Source organism: Plecotus auritus, assembly GCF_963455305.1.
Source record: "Plecotus auritus genome assembly, chromosome: 1".
NCBI lineage: Eukaryota > Metazoa > Chordata > Mammalia > Chiroptera > Vespertilionidae > Plecotus > Plecotus auritus.
In genome coordinates, this window is record NC_137770.1 from 178,982,469 (window position 1) to 179,008,934 (window position 26,466).

Below are 26,466 nucleotides of genomic sequence, written 5' to 3' on the forward strand. Positions count from 1 at the left end.
GTATCTTCCAGCTGCCGGCCAGGGCCTTCCTTTGTTCCGCACTGCCCCCTGGTGGTCAGCGCACATCGTAGCGAGCTGTTGAACTCCCGAGGGGACAATTTGCATATTAGCCTTTTAACATATAGGATGTGAACTACAAGTCAATTTAATATGGTCTACATATAAAACAGAAAAAACACAGCTACATATATTTAGTAAAGTGCTGTACAATGCTGAGACAGAATTCCAACAATTAAGCATCTTTTAAAACTACAATAAGCTCTTTTGTGATGTTATGCAAGACAGTAGGTTTTAAAAAGTGTCATGTACCATGCTTATATGTCTCTGGATCTAGGGTGGTAAAGGCCTGGGGTGGGGGTGGGGGCAGGCTGGAAGGGGCTAATGGGGGGAAAATGGGGACATATGTAATACACAACAATGAAGATTTTTTTAAAAAAAGTATCATGTAAAAATGTTCTTACATTTTTTTTATCAACAAATTGTAAGTTGAGCCACGAGATTCAGATCTCAATACCCACATGCTTTCCATTTTTAACATACTGAATTTAAATGATGATAGGTGTCAACATCTTTTAAATGCACACACCAGATTTTAAAGACTTACATTTAGTCTTCATTTCACTTTTCTAGAAGGAAAAGTATAATGCCTTACCATTTCATTCACACTTTGTAAAATGAAAATACTGCATTTGCTATTGTTTTCCTTATTTTCACACCACTAAAAAAATATTACCAGTCTATTGTTTTCCTATTTTTTCACTCAGAAAAAAATAAGAAAATTAAAAAAAATTTTTTTTAAAAAATTCTTTATTGTTACAAGTATTACATGTCTCCTTTTACCCATTGACCTCTCCCTGGCCACCCCCACCCCCCAGCACATGCTCTTATCCCCCCGGTGTCTGTGTCAATGGGTTATGCTTATATGCATTCATACAAATCCTTTGGTTGATCTCTTAACACCCCCACACCCCCCCCGGCCCCGCTCGCCCCTGCCGCCTCTGCCTTCTCTCTGAAGTTTGTTTGATGCTTCTCTGTCTCTGGATCTATTTTTGTTCATCAGTTTATGTTGTTCATTATATTCCACAAATGAGTGAGATCATGTGATATTTATCTTTCTCTGACTGGCTTATTTCCTTTAGCATAATGCTCTCCATGTCCATCTATGCTGTTGCAAATGATAAGAGTTCTTTCTTTTTTACAGCAGTGAAGTATTCCACTGTGTAGATGTACCACAGTATTTTACTATACTCATCTGCTGATGGACACTTAGGCTGTTTCCAAATCTTAGCTATTATATTACCAGTCTGTTATTAACTAGGACTATCCACTCTAGGAGAACCAAACCTAGCATAACCCATGATAAGGACAGGAAAAACAATCTAAATATCAGGCTACCTCATTTGCTTTGATCTCAAATGTTATTTCCACAGGCCATCAGAAGATTGAGCAGTTGCCACTGCTTTCAGGCAGGTGATTTGTTATGTACACTAATTTTGGTCAAAGCTAGTAAGAGAGCAATTATATCTGTCCCTTCCTGCGTAACTCCTAAGTGTGTAAACTTCATTTAACTTGCATTATTCCCTTCATGACCCTACACTGTGTGATAAAAGCTCTCCCAAGTGCCTCTCCACATCGTCTTCCATGATGAACCTCACTAGACCACCTGTGGCTCTGCTTCCAATATCTGTTTACCTCATTTGGCAATGGGTTTTTCTCATCACAGTGATTGAATCAGGTGGAATAAGTCATTTCTCAAAGGAGCCTAAATGGTGTATGCATGCATGTTGCAACCTTTACTGGAAACTGTACCTGATTTACCTCTTACCATGTTTTTACTTCATTTATGGCATTAAAACTATACAAACATTTTACAGCTGTGCCTGCTTTCTTTCCCTGTTTTGTCTTTTTCAATCAAGGTTTCACACATTAAATTTTATTAAATAATCCTAAAGCATTTCCCCCATTTTATAAACAATGAATACATGTGATCATTATTTATTCCTTCCTCACTCTTCCCCTCCTCTACCCACATTTTCTCCCATATTTTCTCCATGCTTATATAATCATGTACATAAGTATATATGCACATGTACATTTAACATTAATAGGGATTTTTTGGTAATTTTTTAGTTTTAGAAAAATTGTTATATATTTTTCTGAATCTTGTTCTTCTCAAGAATACCTCATGGAAATCAAGCCTAGTTTAGTCCAGTCTTAAAAGGTTTTCATAATATTTCATGGTGAACTAATTTACTCAGTCATCCCTTTATTAATAGGTATTTCATTTGTTTCTTTTCTTTTTTTGACATTTTACATAATGCAGGAATAAATTTGTTTACATATGTAAATATAAGTATGTATGCATGCATCTCATTTTATGATAAAATATTTATTTTTTATGTGATATCTATGGGATTGTCAGAGATAGCTTAAAAATGTAATACTTCACATTTCCACCATCTATTATAAAATTACATTTTCTTGTATGCTCCCAGAAAGTAAGTCTTGGCCATTCTAATGGGTTAAAAAGTGACATTTTAAGTCTTTGCCTTTCTAGTGACATTTTATTGTGACCTTGACATGCATTTCTTACTACTAGTGGGTTTGAAATATATTTTGGCTATTTGAATTGATTCCTCTGTGAATTTCCTCTTTATATCCTTTTCAGTTTTTCTACTGAGTTTTCTTTCTCTTCCTAATCATTTTTAATATGGTATAGATCTTAAGCCTCCTTCTGTATTCTTTATTGCAATTTCCCAAAGTTGTTGCTTACCTATTTATTTTTATTTATGAAATCTTATATAAAAGCTTTAAATTTTGATATTGTCATGTAATGACTATCTTTGCTGTTAAAGTTTCTGTCTCTAGAATTAAAAAGCTCTCCTTTGCCTATACATATAATTTTCTAGATTTTTACACATGGATTTTCTTGTTTCATTTCTTTTACATTTATGTCTTAAAACATCTGGAAATTACTTTTCTAGATGTGCAATATAGGAGTGAATTCCATTTTCGTATGAATTGGATAGTCAGCTGTTCCCGCAGAATTTATTAGTTTATCATTTTTTCATTTAAAATATTATATATCTTAGATTAAATGTTTGTATATACTGGGAAGCATTTCTGGATTTTTTCTTTAGTTTGCCCTATATATTTGTCTATTTCTAGGCAATACCATTCATTTGATTATATAGTTGCTTATAGCCACTAGATCTTCTGATATTTGGTAATGGGAGTTATTTTTCACCATTCTTTTTTTTTTGGTCATAATTCTCTACTCATCTACATTTATTATATCAAAAATCAACTGGATACCTATAAGCTTATATATTACTTTTGAGAGAACTGATATTTTCATGATATTGGCTTCTCATTTAACCTTGGTGTCCTTCCATTTGTTCCTATCTTCTTTATTAGGCTCTATGCCTTCACTATTGCATAATCCTACATATGCCATAATTTTTGCCATTATTATAAATGGATTTTTTCCCCAATGTCCTTTTGAGGTACTTGTTGGACTAGATAAAAATTAGTTTTTACATATTTGACTTGAGAATAGTCACTTCACTTACTTTTGTTATTAATTTTAATACATTTTCCAGTGCTATTTAGGTATCCAATCACATTATAGGTTAAAAGATACTTTTATATCTTGTTTTCCAATGTAATACCAGTTATTTAACTTTATTTCATTGTATTAAATAGACATACTAATATTAAGTAATAATTATGATAGAAGCATCTGTCCTATACTTTAATTGAAATAGCTCTAGTGTTTTGCTTTTTAGGATAGTATTTTCTGTTACTAATTTTTGAACTCTTGATTATATTCAAATTAGTGTCCTTTGATTTCCATTAAGAGTTGAAGTTTTGTTAGGAATTTCTCTTAAATGTTATCAAAAGCTTTTTCTGCATCTATTGGTATGAACATATATTACTTTATTTGATAATTTGTTAATGTAGAGGATTATGTTTCTGAAACAAAAATCATCCTTGCAATTATAGAATTGATGTATTTGGTCTTCTTTTCTTTTTAATCTTTATTGTTGAAAGTATTACATGTGTCCCCCTTTTCCCCCATTGACCTCTTCTGGCCTACCCACTCCCTCCCACCCCAGGCCTTCACCACCTTATTGTCTGTGTCTATGGGTTATGCATATATGCATACAAGTTCTTTGACCTCTTCCCACCCCCACCTTCCCTCAGAGATACCTATTTGGTCTCAATATATTATCCTTTAAAAGCAGCGCTAGATTCTGTTTGCTATTATTTCATTAGAATTTTTGCCTATATATTTATTATAGAGGTTGACTGTACTATTCTTTTTTTAGTAGAACCTTGATAATGACTTGGTATTAAAGTTATACTGATTTCAAGCAATAAAATGAGGGGATTCTATTTTTATCTGCGGTATTGAAAATCTTAAACAATATTGGAATTATCTTTTGTTGTTAGGTTACATTAAGACCTAGCTGTGATTTTTATCTGGTATTCATGTCTCTTTTTAAAATAAGCTTTTAATTTTAGAACAGTTTTAGACTTCTAGAAAAGTTATTTTGTACAGATACCTCGTTTATACCCCTCACACAGTTTTTCTTCACATCTTACATTAGCATGATATATTGACTATAATTAACCAAACCAATATTGATACATTATGTACTAACCCAAAATTCATTTGGCTTTCTTTAATTTTTACCTAGTATCCTTTTCGTATTCTAGAATCCCATCCAAGTTACAGCATTGCAGTTGTTTAAGTGCCCTGTGGCTTCTTTTGGCTGTGACAGTTTCTCAGACTTTTCTTACTTTTGATGACAATGACAGTTTTGAGGAATACTAGTCATGTATTCTTAGAATTCCCCTCAATTGACATTTGTTTTCCTATTAGACTGAGGTTATGAGATTTTGAAGGGAAGATCATTAGGAGTAAAGTGCTATTTTTACCATATCATATCAAGAGTACATACATCTGATATAACATCATGATATTAATTTTGATCACCTTGCTATGGTAGTGTTTGTCAAATTACAATTTTTACCTTGTTTTTTTTTTAAAGTTTTTTTTTTTTTAATATATTTTATTGATATTTCACAGAGAGGAAGGGAGAGAGATAGAGAGCTAGAAACATCGATGAGAGAGAAACATCGATCAGCTGCCTCCTGCACACCTCCCACTGGGGATGTGCCCGCAACCAAGGTACATGCCCTTGACCGGAATCGAACCCGGGACCTTTCAGTCCGCAGGCCGATGCTCTATCCACTGAGCCAAACTGGTTTCGGCCAATTTTTACCTTGTTTTAATATTTCCTCCTCTTTGATACAAACTCACCTTGTACAGCTCAACATTTAAGAAAATATTCTCCTCCTTTAGTGAGGGAACTTCTACATAAAATACTTAGTATTTTGTGATAATTTTATATTTTAAAATTTGTGAAGGTGGGTGTCTACAGCAGCTTGAGAAAATAAAGCTTAAATAACCACAAGAGAACTATGAGGGTTTCTGCAAGAATGCAAAGATTGAAGCCAGTGAGAAAGGATCACTGATCAATATCTAGTTTCCTAGTAGTGAAATGGAATTTTTGGACAGGAACCCAGATTCTTTGTCTGCTGAAGTCGAAGAATGAATCCACGGACAGAGGGTAGTATAGCAAAGGTGGAGATTTATTGAAGAACAAGTACAGACTCACACATGGGGAGAGGGGAAAGAGTCCCACCGACTTCCCGTTTCCATGCTTTATAAAGGCTGCAGTTCCTGTGCCCTGATATCCCTCTGATTGGTCAATATTGCCTTTCGAATTGATTGCTATAGTAACTGCTGAAGCCTTCCTCCCTCATTGTCCTCCTATTCTCTCTGGGCTTTCTTCCTCCTTTTTTAATTTTTAAATATAGACCTTTTTGGCTATTTCCAGTTCCCTTGTCTTATGGAGATGTATCTGTTGCTGCTCCCTTGTCTTATGGAAATGCAACTGCACCTGGCTTCCTTGTGTTATGAAAATGTATCTTCTCCCAGTCTGTAGCCCTGTGTGTGTTTTTCCATGGACCCCAATTCTAAAAATTCCCTAAGTCTGCCTATGTTCCCCTAAAATTCCTGTTTCAGTAGGAGGTTTCCAAAGTCCTGCAATATTTCTTTTCTCATCATTTTATACATCTCTCTTGTCACCTCTTGTTATGGATTATACATGTCTCTTCATTAGACACAGAACACCTGAGGATGGGAGACTTTCTTGTATCTTTGTATCCCCACAACCTAGCAGGGTACTGAGCCTATAGCATATGCCAATAAGGTTTTTTAAGTGAATAAATAATTGTTCAGCTGCCTATTGAGTAGGGGTAAAAGATATTACAAATATATTCTTGAGAAGCATATAGCCTTGTATGGAGAATATTCTGATATATATGAAATAAGCCACAATAAGTGACTCACAGAAGTGAGTATCAAACCATGTTCTAGAGTACAAATATTATAAAAATTTGTAGTAGGAACAAATTAAAGTACTATAGCTCATTTGGGGCAAGGCAGGATTTGTTCAGGGGTCCTCAAACTTTTTAAACAGGGGGCCAGTTCACTGTCCCTCAGACCGTTGGAGGGCCGGACTATAGTTTAAAAAAAACAACTATGAACAAATTCATATGCGCACTGCGGGCCCGGGACGAGTCGGCTGCTAAGCAGGACAGGCAGCGGTACCCGGCGGGCCGGATAGATGTCCTCGGCGGGCCATGTGTGGCCCGCGGGCCGTAGTTTGAGGACGCCTGGTTTAAATCCTTAAAAGGATGAGTAGAATCTGGATGATTCTTGCTGAAAAAATGGCCTGAGACAACTTTGAGGTGGATTCTGACATAGACTCCTTACGACCTTTAAAGTTCCTTTTGCATAAGGTTAAGAGACCTACTGGTTTAGGGGAGTGGACTGTGCTTTCTCAATGCCTTTGCTTTGCTTTGTAAACAGGATGAATCAATGTTGCTTTTGCCTGGCATCTAACAACGGAAGCAGCATCCAGTTACCTGCACTTGCATTACTTGAGTTGGTTGGTGAGCTTCTCCTCTCCTTCCCCTGCTCCCTGTTTCTTGTCACCAGACATCCTGGGTTTCTCTAGCACAGCTTCTTTTTCTTTTTTTAAAATTTAAATTCTTTATTGTTTAAAGCAGTGGTCGGCAAACTGCGGCTCGCGAGCCACATACGGGTCTTTGGCCCCTTGAGTGTGGCTCTTCCACAAAATACCACGGCCTGGGTGAGTCTATTTTGAAGAAGTGGCGTTGGAAGAAGTTTAAGTTTAAAAAACTTGGCTGTCAAAAGAAATTTCAATCGTTGTACTGTTGATATTTGGCTCTGTTGACTAATAAGTTTGCCGACCACTGGTTTAAAGTATTACATAAGTCTCCTTTTCCCCCCATTAACCTCCCCGGCCACGCTTCCCCCGCACCCCTCTGGTCCATTGGTTATGCTCATATGCATGCATACAAGTCCTTTGGTTGATCTCTTACCCCCTAACCCCTTATTTCCCCCCCGCCTCTTCCATCATAGGTTGGACAGTCTGTTGGATGCTTCTATGACTCTGGTTCTATATTTGTTCACCAGTTTATGTTGTTCATTATATTCCAGAAATGAGTGAGGTCATGTGATATTTATCTTCCTCTGACTGGCTTATTTCGTTTCTAGCACCTATTACGGATGGGATCAAGTCCCAGGTGCTTCTCTGGGAGTGCAGGGGTGTCTAGTAAGGGTTGGGTGGTGAGCTTGGCAGAACCCAGGCTCTGCTTTGTGCTAAGGCTTAGCTTTTCATTCACCGTTTTTGCTAGTCCCTTCCATGTCGCCCTAATTAATTTATTGGGGAAATGCGTCAGTCAAGTTAGCCCTAACTCCTTTACTACGTAGTAACTCGTTTCCTAGAGCTTTTCTGAGAATCTGGGACCCATAGCAGTTGACATAGAGAGCTCAGGGTGGGCAAGTGGGGCGGGCTCAGCGCTGTGCACATGCTCCCTGAACTTCGCTGGGGTAGAGCCCTCAGCCTTTCTCCGGGAACTTCCGGGGCGGAGCCAGCGCCGGAAGCACAGGGCCGGAGACTAGTCCTCAAATCTCCTGCCGGGGAGGCGAGCCACAGCTTTCAGCTGGCGAACAGGCGATGGTGTGAGACGTCTTAAGTCCGTTCAGCTCCCTTCCACATTACCACAGGGCTAGAAATCTCCTCGGGTACGTCTGAGCCCCGAGCAGGTGGGAGACGGCCTGTTACGGAGGCGCTGCCCGCCCCTCAGACTGTTGAGGGCTTCCCTTTGCTCCACACCTTCTCCAGCCGCCTTACTTTTATCCGCTTTCAGCCGCCCCCTTCCAAGCCCTCCCGCCATTATGTACCATCGGGCTCCCCGCGTGCTCAGATACGCTGACGGCGGCAGCACTGAGGATCATGTGGGGCCTGGGACCTACCAGGTGCCTTTCCTGAAGCAGCAGGCCACAGGTAAGATGTGAGGAAAAGCGAGCCGTGGGGAAGTGGGGAAGGGCACCTCACCTTCCTCCTGCCCCGCATGGGTGTGCCTGGGCGGTAAACGAAACAGTACCCCTTCCCAAGTGTCACAAAACACGAAGGAGGCAGGGGACTACCAGCCTTATTGTACAGGCGGTAACTGGTAAAATCATCTGTCCCATGTCACAAGGCCAGCAGGCACATGGCGAGGCCTTCTGATGCTACGATGGCTGTCTACATCTTTCTTTCAGGTGAACAGGTTAGACGTGAGGTTTTGATTTCCTGGCCCTGTTGGCTAGAGCAGGCTCCAGATGTACTTCTTACCGCCCACCGTCCTTTCCCATGGTGATCCTGTCTGCTTCACACACCTGCCCTACCATTAGCTAGAGATACATTTATTTACTAAAATGTAACTTTCATATTTCTGTTTTGCAATATCATTTGAAGATGGTTCCATGTATTTTTCCAGATAGATGCCTCTTGTATGAACACACCCATGTTCTCTTTGAGCATACTTAATGAGAGTCCCTTTATTCCCCCATTCTGTGCAAAGTAAAGCTGTACTCTTGAGAGATGAAGTGGGGATGGATAATTTAAATAATTATTCACTCTCCTCATTTGTTTGCAGTTAGTGAGTTTAGGAGGGATTTTCATTAAATACTTTCAATATGCTTTCTGCTTTTCCTAATCTGCTGATTTTGTGGAGTTTAATACCATTCAAATTAAAGTTTTTTTCCTTGTTAACCTGCATTTCCCCTATTCCTACACTATGTCTGTATTTTTATTTTTATTTTTTTATGTGTGTATTTTTAAATGCCAGGATCCATGACTGTCGATATGACTGATGAGATAGTATATTAGGTTAATTTAGGTTTCTCTGGGTAGAGTACAGATTTGTCAATTGTCCTTGCTTTAATAATGAGTTTTAGTAGTTTTCAGCATCTGATATCCGTATTCTTGGAGCTTACCATGTCTGTCTTTAATGCAGTTGAGTTGTTAAAAACAATAACTCACTAACAATTTACTAGCTACCAATGATTACACCTATGATTTCATTTTGGCATAACTGACCACTCTGTTTTTATTTTAGATGTTTTAAAGTGGATTTTTACAGAGGGAGGGAGGGAGAGGGAGAGATAGAAACATCAATCGCTGCCCCTTGCATGCCCCTTACTGGGGATTGAGCCCCCTACTCAGGCATGTGCCCTGACAGGGAGTCAAACCGGTGACTTCTTGATTCATGGTTGACACTCAACCACTGAGCCACACCAGTTAGGGACAGTGCCTAACACATGCTGAGTCAGGGAATCATTTTCTATTTCTAACCAACCCTTATAGCCTTCTTTCAAAGTTAACATTTTTCGGCAGGCGGTTGCCAGGACTGGAGGTTGTTCCGGGCTCCTTGCCCTCGGGGCTCCCCATTGGGGAGACAGCAGCGCCCGGCTGCAGCCCCGGATGCTTGCACCTCCCACTGGACGGCAACGGAGGCGCTGGCCGCGCGAGCGCAGGGGAGGTCGGCCCCCTCGGCCTGTGTGAGGGTGTGAGCGGCGGTGACCAGAGGGGAAGCCGCGCTGCGGGGTGGGCCTGCCCACGGGATTTGAAAACCGCATCCTCGCCTCCAGCACCAGCATCCATGTGACTCCCCGCACCTCTTCCACCACAAACGCAATGAGCCCGGGGCGCGGAAAGTATGACTTCTGTATTGGTCTGGGGCTGGCTATGAGCTCCAGCATCTTCATTGGAGGGAGCTTCATTTTGAAAAAGAAAGGCCTTCTGCGACTGGCCCGCAAAGGCTCCATGAGAGCAGGTCAAGGTGGCCATGCATATCTTAAAGAGTGGCTGTGGTGGGCTGGACTGCTCTCAATGGGAGCCGGTGAGGTGGCCAACTTTGCCGCGTACGCCTTTGCCCCGGCCACCCTCGTGACGCCGCTGGGAGCGCTCAGCGTCCTAGTCAGTGCCATTCTTTCCTCATACTTCCTCAATGAAAGGCTGAATCTTCACGGGAAGATTGGGTGCTTGCTGAGCAGTCTGGGCTCCACAGTGATGGTCATTCACGCGCCAAAGGAAGAGGAGATCGAGACTTTAAACGAGATGTCACACAAGCTCGGGGACCCAGGTTTTGTGGTCTTTGCAACACTTGTGGTCATTGTGTCCTTGATACTAATCTTCGTGGTGGGACCCCGCCATGGACAGACGAACATTCTCGTGCACATCACAATCTGCTCTGTGATCGGAGCGTTTTCGGTCTCCTGTGTGAAGGGCCTGGGCATAGCTATCAAGGAGCTGTTTGCTGGCCAGCCTGTGCTGTAGCACCCCCTGGCCTGGGCCCTGCTGCTGAGCCTCCTCGTCTGTGTGAGCACGCAGATCAACTACCTGAACAGGGCTCTGGACATATTCAACACCTCCCTCGTCACCCCCATCTACTACGTCTTCTTCACCACCTCCGTGCTGACCTGCTCAGCTATTCTCTTTAAGGAGTGGCAGAACATGCCTGTGGACGACATCATGGGCACCTTGAGTGGCTTCTGCACAATCATTGTGGAGATATTCTTGTTGCACGCCTTTAAAGACGTCAGCTTTAGTCTAGCAAGCCTTCCCGTGTCTTTCCGAAAAGATGAAAAAGCGATGAATGGCAATCTCACTAATATGTATGAAGTTCTTAATGATAACGAAGAAAGTTTAACCTGTGGGATTGAACAGCACACTGGGGAGAACGTCTTCCGAAGAAATGGAAATCTGACAGCTTTTTAAGAAAAAAAGAATCAAAAGTTGATAATTGTTGTTATAAAGTGAATTTGAGAATCAGAATGTGTCGGAAAAAGCAGTATTCTCAAATAATGTTCTCTAGAGACAATCTTTTTTTAAGGTTTCACTAATTTGGACCAAGAAATTACTTTTCTTATATTTAAATGATGGTAGCTCACTAAAATAACCTCAGTACCTGGCCAATTTTTGTTAACATTGTATTATTGTAGCGGTATTAAAATTTTTCTTTCACCAAAATCTAAGTGCACTAATGATAGTTTGAAGTCTATAAAAATGCTTTATTTTTTTCATTGGGGATGAAAGTCCGACGTGTATACATTTGTCATCCCCACTTTCATCAGTCCCTGCCCGTCTTAGGTCATTTTTATTTTTAAAAAAGAACAAAGCCTGGCTGGTGTGGGTCACCGGTTCGATCCCCAGTCAGGGCACATGCCTGGGTTGCAGGTTCGATCCCCGGTTCGGGGGTGTGCAGGAGGCAGCTGATTCATGATTTGCTTTCATCATTGATGTTTCTATCTCTCCTTCTCCCTCTCAGAAATTAGTAAAAACATTTTTTAAAAATAAAAGAATAAAGATATTATCCTGGGATTTACCTACAAAAAAAATAAATAAAAGTTTACATTTTTCTAAACACCTTTTAAATGTTTATATACTGTACTTTCTAATCTTTGCTTGTTGCTTTTCTCATGTGTCCTTTCTCATTCAAACCCATAGCTTCAACCACTATCCACATTCTGATTCTTCCCAAAAGAAAGTCTTTAGAGATATAGGTGGCTTATATCTCTAAGATGTGCTTTCTCCCTATCTTAAGTTCTCCGCATTGCCAATTTCTGTTTTGGACATCTCCACCTGGGTGGTTTCTGGCCTCTGAAATTCCAAGTGTCTGAACTCATCATTTTCCCCACCATTACTGGCTCCTTTAAAAAAAATTCCCTACCTGTCATTTATAAAATTTACTAGAGGCCCAGTGCACAAATTCGTTCACAGGGCAGGGGGGTTGTCCCTCAGCCTGGCCTGCACCCTCTCCAATCCGGGACCCCTCGGGGGATGTCCGACTGCCTGTTTAGACTTCCCTCTTGCAATCCAGGACCACTGGCTCCTAACCACTCACCTGCCTGCCTGCCTAATGCCCCCAGCAGCACTCCTCTGCTGGCCTGGTTGCCCCCAATGGCCCTCCCCTGCCGGCCTGGTCACCCCCCAGCTGCCCTCCCCTGCCGGCCTGATCACCCCTAACTGCCTCTGCCTTGGCTCCCACCACATGGCTTTGTCCAGAAGGAAGTCAGACGTCCGGAAGATGGCCGGTCAACCCAGTCTAATTAGCATATTACCCTTTTATTAGTATAGAAGCTTTAGAATTATTTCAGACTCCTCTTCTTCTCTGACTGACCATTCCATTGATCTTAAAGACCTATTGATTCTATCTTCTTATTATCTCTCAAATTAGTCCCCTTTCTTCATTTAACTATCCTTGGGGGAAGGAATTTTGTGTATCAGGCCTCTAGTATCATACCTAATAATAGACAAACATGTAAATTGACCGTACCTCCGCTACGCCCATAGTCAATCAGAGTGAGTATGCAAATTAACCCAACAAAGATGGGGGTTAATTTGCATATGTAGGCACACTGCAGCCTGGGTCCAGGGAACTTTCTCAGTACCCAGGGAACTCTGAGGTAGGCCCCCGTGGGTCCTGAGCAACCTGGGAAGGGCCTGAGCCAGGGGGCTCCTGGGCAGGGGCAGAGCCAGCGATTGGAGCTGGGGGTCCCCTGTCCAGGTCCCAAGCCCAGGCCAGAGGCTTGGGGCCTGGGCAGGGGTGGAGCCAGCGATCGGAGGGAGCTGGGGGTCCCCTGTCCAGGCCCCAAGCCCGGGCCAGAGGCTTGGGGCCTGGGCAGGGGTGGAGCCAGCGATCGGAGGGAGCTGGGGGTCCCCTGTCCAGGCCCCAAGCCCGGGCCAGAGGCTTGGGACCTGGGCAGGGGCGGAGCCGGGCGATTGGAGAGAGCTGGGGGGCCCCTGCCTAGGCCCCGAGGCTATAGGCCTGGCAGGGGTGTAGCTGGCGATCTGATAGAGCTGGGGGTTCCCTGTCCAGGCCTCAAGCCCCAGCCAGAGGCTTGGGGGCCTGGGCAGGGGCGGAGCCAGGCGATCAGAGGGAGCTGGGGGTCCCCTGTCCAGGCCCCAAGCCCCAGCCAGAGGCTTGGGGCCTGGGCGGGGGGAGCCAGGCAATCAGGCCATCGGAGGGAGCCTGGGGACCCCTGCCCAGTCCCCGAGGCTTTAAACCTTGGCAGGGGTGGAGCTGGCGATGGGAGGGAGCTGGGGGGCCCCTGCCCAGGCTGGGAGGCTTTAGGCCTTGGCAGGGGTGGAGCCAGAGATCAGAGGCGATTGGTGTGAACTACAGAGGAAATACCTTTTCTGACCGCTCATTGGCTAAGCTCCCTGTTTGCCACTGGTAATATTCTTAGTAACTTGGGTATAAGAATCCAAAAAGGTGATCTAGGGTTTTTCCACCACACTCCTGGAGAAAAAAAGGAAGGTCCGCTGCTGGAGGGCTAAGAAATGTCATATCCTGCCCTAGCCAGTTTGGCTCAGTGGATAATGCCTCGGCTTACCGACCGCAGGGTCTGGTTCGATTCTGATCAAGGGCAGGCTCCTCCCTGGCTGGGGCCCAGGTTAGGGCTCATGCAGGAAGCAACCAATCAAAGTGTTCCTTCTCTCTGTCTTTCCCTTTCTCTTCCACATCTCTAAAAATCAATGGAAACATGTCCTTAGGTGAGGATAATAAAGAAATGTCATATCCTATGGAAGACACATCTTGAAAATGCCTAAAGAAAGTTGTCATTTTTTCATGGTGAAGGGACTAGAGTCTGTGTTGATGAAAACACCTTGGTGGCTGTGGTGACTGGCAGTGGCTGCAGCAGCGGGGTGATGGAGCTGGTGCCTTCCCCTGATCAGCCCGGTGGCCTCAGTAGGACTTCCCCTGAGGGCTCCCAGTATGTGAGAGGGGCAGGCTGGGCTGAGGAAGCCCCCCAGTACACGAGTTTCGTGCACCGGGCCCCTAGTCCTATCTCATAAAAGAGTAATATGCAAATTGACCGTACCTCTGCTACACCCACTAGCCACACCCACCAGCCACACCCACCAGCCAATCAGGAGTGAATATGCAAATAAACTCAACCAAGATGGCTGCAGCCACAGAGAGCAGGAGGGAGGCTTGGATTTCCCTGGCAATGGAGGAAGCCAAGCTTTCCACTTGCCCTTGCCGGCCCAGGCCTCCACTCAATGCTACAAAGTTTCAATTATAGAAGATACATAAATCCAAAAAAAAATGGCTGCCACCACGGAGCGAGCAGAAGGCTTGGCTCCACTCTAGGCTACAAAGTTTCAACTGTAGAAGATAAATAGATCCCAGGGCCTCTGCTTGGATCGCTGGGGGGCGTGGCCGGCCTGAAACCACCACAGGCCCCTCGTCCAGGTTTCCCCACGCCCCAAGGGAACACCCACCCTGATCTGGGGCACCCTTCAGGGCAAACCAGCTGGCCCCCACCCATGCACCAGGCCTTTATTTTATCTAATAAAAGAGTAATATGCAGATTGACCATCACTCCAACACACAAGATGGCTGCCCCCATGTGGTCAAAGATCCTGCCCCCATGTGGACACAAGATGGCCACCACAAGATAGCCAACAGGGGAGGGCAGTTGGAAGGGACCAGGCCTGCAAGGGAGGGCAGTTGGAGGCGGTCAAGTGTGCAGGGGAGGGCAGTTAGGGGTGACCTGGCCAGCAGAGGAGGGAAGTTAGGGGTGACTGGGTCTGCAGCGAAGGGCAGTTGGGGGGAACCCAGGCCTGCAGGGGAGAGCAGTTGGGGGGGGGGGACCAGGCCTGCAGGGGAGGGCAGTTAGGGGTGACCAAGCCTGCAGGGGAAAGCAGTTAGGGGCAAACAGTCTGGCAGGGGAGCAGTTAGGCATCAATCAGGCTGGCAGGGGAGTGGTTAGGGGGTGATCAGTCTGGCAGGTAGAAGCGGTTAGGGGCAATCAGGAAGGCAAGCAGGCAAGCAGTTGGGAGCCAGCAGTCCTGGATTGTGAGAGGGATGTCTGACTGCCCATTTAGGCCTGATCCCACCAGCATCCCAGATTGGAGAGGGTGCAGGCTGGGCTGAGGGACACCCCCCCATGCAACAAATTTTGTGCACTGGGCCTCTAGTTACATATAAAGCTCTCACTGGTGCAAATCGCACACGTGTGTTACAATCTGTCATTGTCAACTGTGAATTTGGTTGACACTTCTATTATAGAGAAAGGGCGAATAGCAATATTAAAATATTTCTTCTAATTAATTTCCTTTCAATGTGCATGAATCTGTGCACCAGGACACTAGTATTGTAATAACTATGTATGGTGCCAGGTGGGTACAGGAAATATCAGGGGGAACACTTTGTAAAGTATATGAATATCTAACCATTATACTGTACACCTTAAACTAATACAAAATAATATTAAATGTAAACTGTAATTTAATAAAGGGTCAGGTAGATTTTATAGAGTATGATGTATGAAGAGCAGATGTGGGGACTTTATATAACTTGTTACCTTGAATTACACAAGAGGAGAAGACCTTAGAGCAGTGATTTTCAACCGGTGTGCCACAAGAATTTTTAAAACATGCAATACCTTACTATTTAGTCATGGGCACTGACTTCTTCTCCCTTAGATGTCAAGGTAAAAAACATGACAAGTGCCATCACCACAATAGCTGCCCTGTTTGAGTGACTTAAAATTATAATTATACTCTTTTTCTTGTCAGATTGGCAAAAATATGTTTTTTTAGTGTGTGTAGAATTTTAGTAATTAGTTTATATGTGCCATCAGATGAAAAAGGCTGAAAATTGCTGCTTTAGAGTCTTAGATCTTCAAAAGAAAGAAGCAAATACTCTTTGTTTTTAGCATTTGTCTTTCCTAATTACCGCTCTCTTTTTACTGTGGCTACTCTGTCAATCCTGCAATGTATTGTAATATTTTCCTCAGGAAATTCTTTCCACCCTAATTTTCAAACTTCATTGCCTTGGCTTTTGGCCATTTGATCAGGGAGACTTTTCTAGATGTGCAGTCTGAAAGGGAGAGGACTTAGCTGTTCTGATTTCAGGAGTAGGAGAGAGAATGGATATTCCAAGTCCAGAGTAATGAGAGCTATTTCTGATTTTCTCACAATTATCTGAGAAACAAGCTTATCTTATCTCATCAAAGCAAAATTTCCCAAGAGACAACCGGCCTGGTAAAATACACTAAAAACATAATCCCTTTAATAATCTGACTGCTCCTGGTATTATTGTGCTAAGGAGTATTTCATTGGATTTTAAGCTTGACTTACATAATAAATGGCAGCTCACATTAGCTGTATATTAGTTATCTGTATTGGTTCTATATTAGTTATCTAAACTGGGTGACATCAGCCCCTAAATATATTCTTTCCCATTTTTTTTTCTTTGATTGGAGAGCAGTTAGCTTTATTTGCCACAGAAGCATGAATTGTCTGTGGTCTTGTACTTATGCCCATGTGCTTATGCCAACAATAATGATTTTATTTTATTAGCCAATCAGAATTTAGGGAGATCATCTCAGGAAGTACAATCTATCTTTATTTAAGATTAAATAAACGATATTAATGTGATTGCTCAATATCAGTGATTTTCAACCTGTGCTGCAAGAATTTTTAAAACATGCTATATCTGATTATTTAGTCAGGGGCACTGACCTCTTCTCCTTTAGATTGTCAAATAAAAAAATGACAACAACCAACACAATAGCCATCCAGTGAATGAATCAGAATTATACCTATTTTTGTCAGATCTGCAAAAATATATACATATATTTCTTGGTGTGCTGCATAATTTTAGTAATTACTTTATGTTGCCATGAGATGAAAAAAGGTTGAAAATTGCTGCTCTGTATGCTCGAAGATCTACTTTTATGTTGAGAATACTCTTTTTTGTTTTTGTTTTGTGGTTCTAGTTGTAGGGATGGAACTTTTAATCATATGCTGCCCACCTTCTTTCTCAGAATGGACTGATTTTATTGCTTCATGGCAGTTTGATTTATCTCCTGCTGTTGGCACCTCAAAGTCAATATATCCCAAACTAAATTTATTTCTTTTGAAATCTTTTCCTCTTCTATATTCTTAATTTCTTCCTACCTGACAGTTTATCATTTGTAGTTCGCACTTTACATGCCAATAGATCCATATGCCCCAAATAAAACTTGTCTTACCCTTCACCAACTCTAATTCCCCAGAATTGTCATCTCCTAAATTTTATACCATAATTATTAGCAGCACTGTTTATAGTGTAATTATTTGTTTATTTGTCTGGCTTTCCCACTACTTGAGGCCAGGGTTTTAGCTTATTCATTATTGTACCTTCACTGTCTCTCTTTGACATATAATAAAGCATTCAGTATTATTGAATAAATGATTAAAGGTGTAATTTAGAATAGCACCTATTAATTCAATATTTATTGTTTAATATGCAGGGCTCTATGATAGGATGACCAATCTTGGTTTATCTAGACATGTCCTGGTTTTAGCCCTAAAAGTCCTGTTTCCTGGGTAAACTAGGACAGTGTGTCAACCTAACTGTAAGCACTAGGTATAATCCTCATATATAAAAAGCCAGGGGCTGTTACGACTGAAACAAATGGATGGACGACCAAACATAGGCTGTGTGGGGCGACCAGGCCAGCAGGGGGTTAGTGAGGGACGACCAAACAACTGAACAGCAGGCTGTGTGGGGCGACCAGGCCGGCAGGGGGGGCAGTTGGGGGCGACCAGGCTGGCGAGGGGCAGTTGGGAGTGACCAGGCCAGCAGGGGGCAGTTGTTGGTGACCAGTCTGGAAGGGGGTGCAGTTGGGGGTGACCAGGCCGGCAGGGGGGGCAGTTAGGGGTGACAAGGTCGGCAGAGGGGGGCTGTTGGGGGTGGCTAGGCTGGCAGGGGTGGCAATAAGGGGTGACCAGGCTGGCAGGGGTCGGCCTAAACCGGCAGTAAGACATCCCCTGAGGGTTCCCAGATTGGAGAGGGTGCAGGCTGGGCTGAGGGGACCCCCCACCTCCCTGTGCACGAATTTCATGCATCGGGCCTCTAGTCTCTATATAAAAGCCAAGCGGCTAGATTACAGGGTGGGCAAACTTTTTGACTCGAGGGTCACAATGGGTTCTTAAACTGGACCGGAGGGCCGGAACAAAAGCATGGATGGAGTGTTTGTGTGAACTAATATAAATTCAAAGTAAAGGAGCAGAGGGGCGAGCAAGAGAACCGGATAGACCAGCCGGATCCGGCCCGCGGGCCGTAGTTTGCCCACGGCTGGGCTAGAACAACTGGAACGACTGGTCGCCATGATGTATGCTGCGGCTTGCCAACTGGCTGTATCAGGGGGCGGGGGGCGGGGGCTGGCCAACCTCCCGTGGCCCCTCCCCCGCACTGGCCCTGCCCGATTGGCACCCATTGGGACAGTTCATGAGGACCCTACCCGTGCACGAATTTGTGCACTGGGCCTCGAGTGCTATGAATAAAACAGAAAAGTCCCTTCTCTCATGGAGATCATTAGTATAAACATTTTAATTTTCTTGTGATTTTATTTGAACTCAATGTTTCATATAAACTCTTAGCCCATTGATAAAAGATTCTAAATAATTACCTTTGGAAAACTTAAATGAAGATTTGATGAGTCTTGAATTCATGGGGCTGTTGTGTATTTTGTTTTTGCATTTTTATATAAATTTCAGTATTTTCATTTAATTTTACATTTGTCTAGGTAAATTCAGTTAGAATCTCTGCATGCTCGGATACAGCAGCCTCAGAACTAGCATGAGCTTAGCTTTCTTATATTCTCACATATTAGTTCACATTAACTTAGTGTCTGTATGATCTTAAATTAGGAGAAATATACTTTTAATTGTGAGATTAAAATATACTTTTAATTGTGAGAAATACTTACGAAGAAAATCATATAAAATATAAATTTATGGCTTAAAAAGTGAATCTCAAGAAATATAACATTGCCAAAATTTCCTTTTTAATCATAATCCTTTTCCATTCCCCTATAGGTAAGCAATATTCTGATTTTTATGGCTATCACTTTCTTGCTTTTCTTTACAGATTACTAACTTCTCTTGATGAAGTGATCCCTTTATCATAATGAAATGTCTCTCTTACCCCTGCTTTTCCTTGATTTTAATATAGTCAAAACAGTTTTCATGGATTCATGGATGCATGGCATATTTTTCTCATTCTTTTATTTGGACCTGTGTCTTTATGTTTTAAGAGGGTCTCCTGTAGACAGCATAAAATGGGAGTCTTGCTTTTTTCATTCAGTCTGATAATCTCTATCTTTTAATTGAGGTGTTTGGAATTCTTCCACTTAATTATCAATATTTTTACATTTAAATTTACTCTCTTGCTATTTGTTTTCTATTCATCTCATCTATTCTTTATAACTTCTTTCTTCTTTCCCAACCTTCATCGAATGAGTTGCTTATCATTAAAAATCATTTTTTTTTAATGATTCTGTGTTGTTGTTGTTTTTTGGTTCGTTCTCACCAGAGGATATTTTTTCCATTGATTTTTTTAAAAGTTAAATTTATTGGGGTGACATTTGTCAACATGATCATATAGGTTTCAGGTGTGGGTTTCTATGTTACAAGATCTGTATTCCATCGATTTTTAGGAAGAGTGGAAGGGAGGGAGGGAGGGGAAGAGAGAGAGAAACATTGATGTGAGAGTGACACATTAATTGCTTGCTTCCCACCCCCACCCCAAGCCTGCAACCCAGGTACATGTCCTTGGCCAGGATTCAAACCCTCAACCCTTTGGTGCACGTGCTGATGCTCTAACCATTGGGTAACATGGGCCAGGGCTAAATGTTTCTGTTTTTGTCTTCATTATTGTTTTACCAGCTGTAATTCTTTGTTTTATTTTTCTAGTGGTTGCTCTAGGGTTTATAATGTCTAAGTTATCACAATCTACCTTTAAAAAATACTGTACTACTTCACATATTATTAACTCTTTTATTAACTCAAAAAATTTTGTTGTTAATTCTATCCAGTGGCACTTTTCATTTTAGAAGTTTGATTTGAGTTTTTGAATGTAGTATCTTCCCTTTATCTTTTCATCATGTTCATCTTTCTTCTACCTTGTTGAACATATGAAGAATATTTATGATACTTTAATGTGTGTATGTGCTAACTCCATCTTCTCATTTCTAGATCTGTTTCTTTTCATTGACTCTCTTCCTGTTTATATGACTTATTTTCCTCCCACTTGGAAGAAGACTTTTTGGTAGTTTGCACTATTGACTTTATATAATCAGTAGCTTAATTTGTGTGTGCTATCTGTGTGTCTTGAATGAAACCTGTGTATTGTTCTCTAGTTTCTTACCCTGAGTTGGAATATTTCTCTGATGTCCTGTGTTTCTCAGCTCTACTGAACAACCCTTGCCTTTTCAAAATGAACATTGGCTTCCTTATAAGGATTTCTGTTCTTGTGGTCTTTGTTACTATCCAAGTGTTTTTTTCTCTTTGCTTTGGGATAGCCAATTCAAACCATCAAAGTTTTAAATCATCCATGAAGCTTTTCCTAATCATCTAAGCATGGTTGAAAAGTTCCCCTCTTTTGAGCTTCTAAGCATTTTGGCACTTGATATATTTTTCTTTATTTAAAATTATTTTAGTTCTTTTCTTAATCTTTGATAGACTATTGCTTTTTAAGGGTTAGTTCTATATTTTACTCACTTATGTTGTAATACCTAACACAAATAAATAATATTTGATTTCAGTCACATTTTAATACACGTGGGCCTCAAAAGAAACATTATTTCTAGTTTTAAAATCAATACCTTTTATTATTAGTCTGAGTTAGCGAGATTTTAAACTATTCTAATTATCACCATAAAAAAATTTAATACTATCCTTCAGTTTCTGTAAGTGTACAAGATTCTTACCAGTTTTGAGTCCTCACTTTCATTCTTTTATTACCTGCTGACTATAGCTGCTCTTTCCCCTCCCCTCCCCTCCCCTCCCCTCCCCTCCCCTCCCCTCCCCTCCCCTCCCCTCCCCTCCCCTCCCCTCCCCTCCCCTCCCCTCCCCTCCCCTCCCCTCTCCTCTCTGGTTCATCCTCACCAAACAATATTTTTTCATTGTGGGGTTGTTTTTTTTTTTAGAGAGAGTGGGAGGCAGGGGGAGAGACAGAAAGAGAGAAACATCCACATGAGATAAACACATTGCTTTGTTGTCTCCCATATGTGCTCGGGACCAGGGATTGAGCCCACAGCTGAGGGAAGTGCTCCTGATCAGAATCCAACCTGGGACCCTTCAGTCTATGGCTTGATGCTCTATCACCTGAGCCAAACTGGCTAGGGCTCCCATCTCTTCTTTAATATCTATGTTGCTTTAACTATACTAATTTTCTTGATACATTTCTTGAAATATTTTATCAGTTTTTCAGCAGGCTAAGTCGGTCTACTGTCTATCTCAGGGGTGGGCAAACTTTTTGACTCGAGGGCCACAATGGGTTCTTAAACTGGACCGGAGGGCCGGAACAAAAGCATGGATGGAGTGTTTGTGTGAACTAATATAAATTCAAAGTAAACATCATTACATAAAAGGGTACGGTCTTTTTTTTTTTTATTTCAATAGTTTTATTCATTTCAAACATTTTAACAAGAAGAATGTAAACACTAATTATTATAATTTGAAACTTCAAAAAATGGAGGAATCATAGCACAATAACATACCTTATATTGAAGATGGCAAAGGCAAAATAAAATTGCCTAACAAAGGAAAGGTACAAAAGCCTTTCAAATTAAACTTAAATATAATAAAATAATTTAAAACTAAAACAAATAGAAAAGAACAAAATGTGTAAACAGTAAATTAAACATTTTCTTTAGTGCAACTTCCAAATTATGCCTGGGACGTAGATGTAGATGGCAATGTAGACTGGGTTGAAAGGTTTTTGGTCTTTAAAACATCAACTTCAGTGGGAACAGGGTTGTTGGTCTCCTTTTTAGCTAATGCTCTGATACTGTGCTCTCCAGGGGCGTGTCTCCCTACATCACCACGATAACATGTCTACGCATTCCCAGGGTGATGTCAGGGGACGCGTCCGCGGGCATTACCAGGAGCATCTGGAAGATTGAGAGGTTGTTCCTTCTACTGAATGGGCGGATATAAATCCGCCCACTCAGAAGAAGGAGCTGCGGCCGTGTTTCCTGACGTTGCCATGTTAACACTACTGCTGGTGAAGGAGCGGAGGGGAGAGCAAGAGAACCCTCTGCTCTTTGGGCTCCGCGGGCCGGATAGAACAGCCGAACGGGCCGGATCTGGCCCGTGGGCCGTAGTTTGCCCACGGCTGGTCTATCTACTAAGTTTGTCTAAGTTTATGATTGCTTTTACAGTGAAATTTGTAACTTTTATTTATAAATCTTTGGGGTGAGGCAATCCAACTATGGATCAAAGCAAGGGGACATTATTAATTACTTGTTATAAACTCACTTTAAGTTATTTCTACTTAGGCTGTCTCTATAAATTTATATATGTTATTCTCTACAAATAATAGATGCTGTTCCAAAATACAAAACAGTGGTCTTTGGAGGATGAAAATACTTTATCAGCTAAATATAACTGCCATTTTTATCCCAACCAAATATGCTTAGAAGAAAACAGACTTTTGTTTTTTATTTTCTTTAGGTATTTTTTCTGTTGTTTAGCAAATCCAGGTTCTTATAGTTAATATATATATTAACACAAGTTCTGCTTTTACATTAGAATCTTTAAAATGCAACAACTTCTGTAGCTAGCTGTTAATTTGATAGTATAGTATCAACAGGTGAAGTTAATAAGTGATTTTTATGCATTTTAAGTGCTTTTTCTCTGAAATCATTGGAATATTATCTGCCGTTGATATGATTTTACTTTTATAGGTGGCTATGCACCATTCCTTTCTTTGGTTGCCAGAAACATTGTTGCCCCTAACACTGAGGAAGCTATTCCAGGTCCAGCACACTATAATGTTTCTGAAAAACAGGTAAGTTTATAATATTATAATTGTATAAGTTAATAAAAATTATGCTTTCTTTCTTTAATAGACTATCATGTCAATTTGTTTCCCCCCCCCCCCTTCATATTATCTTCTTTCTCCTTTCAATCTATATTTTGTAGTTAGAATAAGAGAAAGTAAATGTGTTTCAATGCTGGTTGAACACATACTATAAAGCCAGAGCTATTGAAACTGAATCATATGTCTCCTAATTCTATACAGTCTCAAGAGTGTGTGACAAGAATATTTTTGATATTCCATTCATGTTAAAAATCTCAGTAGCTGTAACTCCAATCCTACATAATAAGAGAGGAATATGCTAATTATCCATTATGCCGTGAGGTGTAAGGTGGGGCAGCAAACTACAAGTGGGCAGCGGAGAGCTGCAGGAGGTGGAGAGCTGCAGGAGGGGGCAGGGCAGCAAGCTATGAGGTGGGGGAGCTACAGGAGGGTGGGGCAGTGGGCAGAGCTACTGGTGCACGGATTCGTGTGCAGGGCTACTAGTATCTTCATATTCATGAACATCATCTTCTACTCTTTCCACACACTTTGCCTTCATAAATAATGACTCCTAGCTGACCCCACCAGACCTTAAGTCTCCCTTGTTGGAGGCCCAGATGCAGTCACTGAGGCCTTAACTTTTGCATTAGTCTCCCCGAGTTGATAATAGCAACTATTCTGTTAGTTAGTAGACTTTGGTTACAAGCAATAAAATAGATTTTAAACATAGATATTAGGTTTACCATGAAAGATTTATAGGAAAGGAACTTGAGTAGCTCATACACTTAAAGGAAGATTGAATAGTTAAGTCTTAAGGCAGGATGGGACTAAGATAATTCTAGGTATTTCAGTAGTAGAAACTTCTACACCTTTTAATAGGAAACTGCCATTAGATATAATTATTTACGTTTCTTCTTTCCTTTCTCCTTCTCCTTCTTCCCCTTCTTTTTTTTCCTCCCACTCCTTCTCCTCCTTCTAATCTCCCCCTCCTCCCCCCACTACCTTTCTTCATCTTCATCTCCTCCTCCTCCTCCTCCTCCTCCACTCCTTCTTCTCCTCCTCTTCTTCCTCCTCCTCCTCCTTCTACTACGTCTATTTTTTTGGTTTTTTTTTTTTAATTCATTTTGCTTCCTTTCATTTTTTTATGTGTGGCTCCACTGAAGATTAAAATTCTCAGTAGGGAGAATCTAATTGGTCCAGTTTCATTATGGAGCAACACCTGTGGTTCCAGGGATAGGAGATCCTGTGTTTGTAAGCTACTTTAAAACCACAAAGTATTTTAGCTGTCAGAGGGAAGAGGGGTTATGGGGCTGGGTGAAAAATTTGAAAGAATTAAACCAGAAAACCCCAAAAACTCATAGACACAGATAATAGTGTGGTGATTACCAAAGGGGAAGGGGGATGGTGGGAGATAGAAGAGGATAAAGGGGGGACAAATGGTGACAGAAAGAGACTTGACTTTGGGTGGTGAACACACAATATGATATGCAGATAATGTATTATGGATTGTACACCTGAAACCTATAGAATTTTATTAACTAACTAGAGGCCTGGTGCACGAAATTCGTGCACGGTGGGTGGGTCCCTCAGCCCAACCTGCACCCTCTCCAATCTGGGAGCCCTCAGTGGAGCCCTCTCCAATCCGGGAGCCCTGACGTCTTAGGCCCACTCCCCGTGGTTCTCTGCTCTCTGCAGGGCCTGGCTGCTCTGTGCCTGCTGCCCAGAGGCTCTCTGCGGCCCAGTGGCCCTCTGCGTCCCACCCTGGATGCTCTGCGCCCACTGTCCAGAGGCCCTCCAGGGCCGGGGCGGAACGCTTGCCTCATCACCGTGGCGACGAAGCAAGCTTTCTGCCAGGCTGCTCATGCTGCCCGCTCTCAGCGACCACCACCCCCAGGACTGGGGGACTCTGGCGGGGCTGAGGGGACTGGGTGTTTCCATCTTTGTGACGGAGTGATGGTTAATTTGCATATTACCCTTTTATTAGGGTGTCACCCCAATATATTCAATAAAATTAAAAAATAAAAAAAAATTTAAAACCCCCACAAAACTATGGGAAGGGGGTGGGATTTGATTGTCTCAAGGCTGATGAATACACTGTTATCTATATATATAAAAGCCTAAGCGACCGAATGACCGATCGTTTGACTGGTCGCTATGATGCACACTGATCACCAGGGGGCAGACGCTCAATGCAGGAGCTTCCCCCTGGTGGTCAGTGCACTCCCACAGAGAGAGTGCTACTCAGCTGACTGACCCGTCCTGGTGGCCCACCAGCCCAGCAGCAGCCACTCCCTCCCTCAGTAGTCCTGCAGGTCCAATCTCTGGAGAATGGGCCAGGTACCAATGGACTTGCGCTACTGGCACGATCCCAACAGCACCACTGGCCTCCTGGAAATTAGCCTCGGGCACCGCAGCCGCTTCCCCTCCCTCGACACTCCACAAGGAAGAAATGATATAAAAGTGGCCGCTAGGTGGTTCCCAACAACTGGCGTGAATGTTAGCAGGACGGATCTGGATCCTGGGCCGACAAGGGCATCCCACTGCCCACCCAGAGGACCGATCGCGTCCTGATGCCCCCCCACCCCCATCCCCTTCGGGATGGGCTGTGGCAGCGCAAGCCAAGCCTCTCCCGATCAGGACTGATTGGGCACGAGCCCACAGCGGGCCAGGATGAGTGGGAGCGACAGGCAGGAGCAGCAGGCAGCATTGGACTGCCGGTTTTGGCCCAATCTCCGCAGGCCACACCAAAGGACCCCACCCATGCACCAATTCATGCACTGGGCCTCTAGTTGAGTAGATAATAGAAGAGATGCTGGATAGATTAAAACAATTGATTTCCATTACATTTCACCCCTTCACTGCCCAGTTCTCTTCCCTCTCATGTATACAACACACAACACACATACACACACACACACACACTGAGTTATTCTTCCCATATATATGTAATTTATAAAAAGCAATTATTTTACATATAATTTTCAAGTATATCTTCCCAGGAGTAGCCAAATTACTATCTAGCTCAGCCTTGGGCAAACTACGGCCCGCGGTCCGGATCCAGCTGTTCTATCCGGTTCTCTTGCTCTCCCCTCCGCTCCTTTACTTTGAATTTATATTAGTTCACACAAACACTCCATCCATGCTTTTGTTCTGGCCCTCCGGTCCAGTTTA

The 26,466-nt window shown here is 42.5% G+C and overlaps 2 protein-coding genes across 2 annotated transcripts in view; both read left to right on the forward strand.

Moving 5' to 3' along the window:
• Positions 1–8,341: 8,341 nt before the first annotated feature.
• STPG2 (sperm tail PG-rich repeat containing 2) overlaps positions 8,342–26,466 on the forward strand; it is a gene marked incomplete at both ends in the record, with an annotated part of 119,647 nt that continues 101,522 nt past the window's right edge. The window contains 2 exons of the mRNA XM_080655375.1: positions 8,342–8,450; positions 23,180–23,283. Coding sequence (XP_080511501.1) covers positions 8,342–8,450; positions 23,180–23,283 — 213 coding nt within the window. The remainder of the gene's footprint in view (positions 8,451–23,179; positions 23,284–26,466) is intronic.
• Positions 10,123–11,207, forward strand: LOC308236307 (magnesium transporter NIPA2-like; the record flags this gene model as incomplete). Its single annotated transcript, XM_080645834.1, is given in 2 exon segments — positions 10,123–10,763; positions 10,767–11,207. Coding segments are annotated over 2 exon segments (1,080 nt in total). The 5' UTR covers positions 10,123–10,124.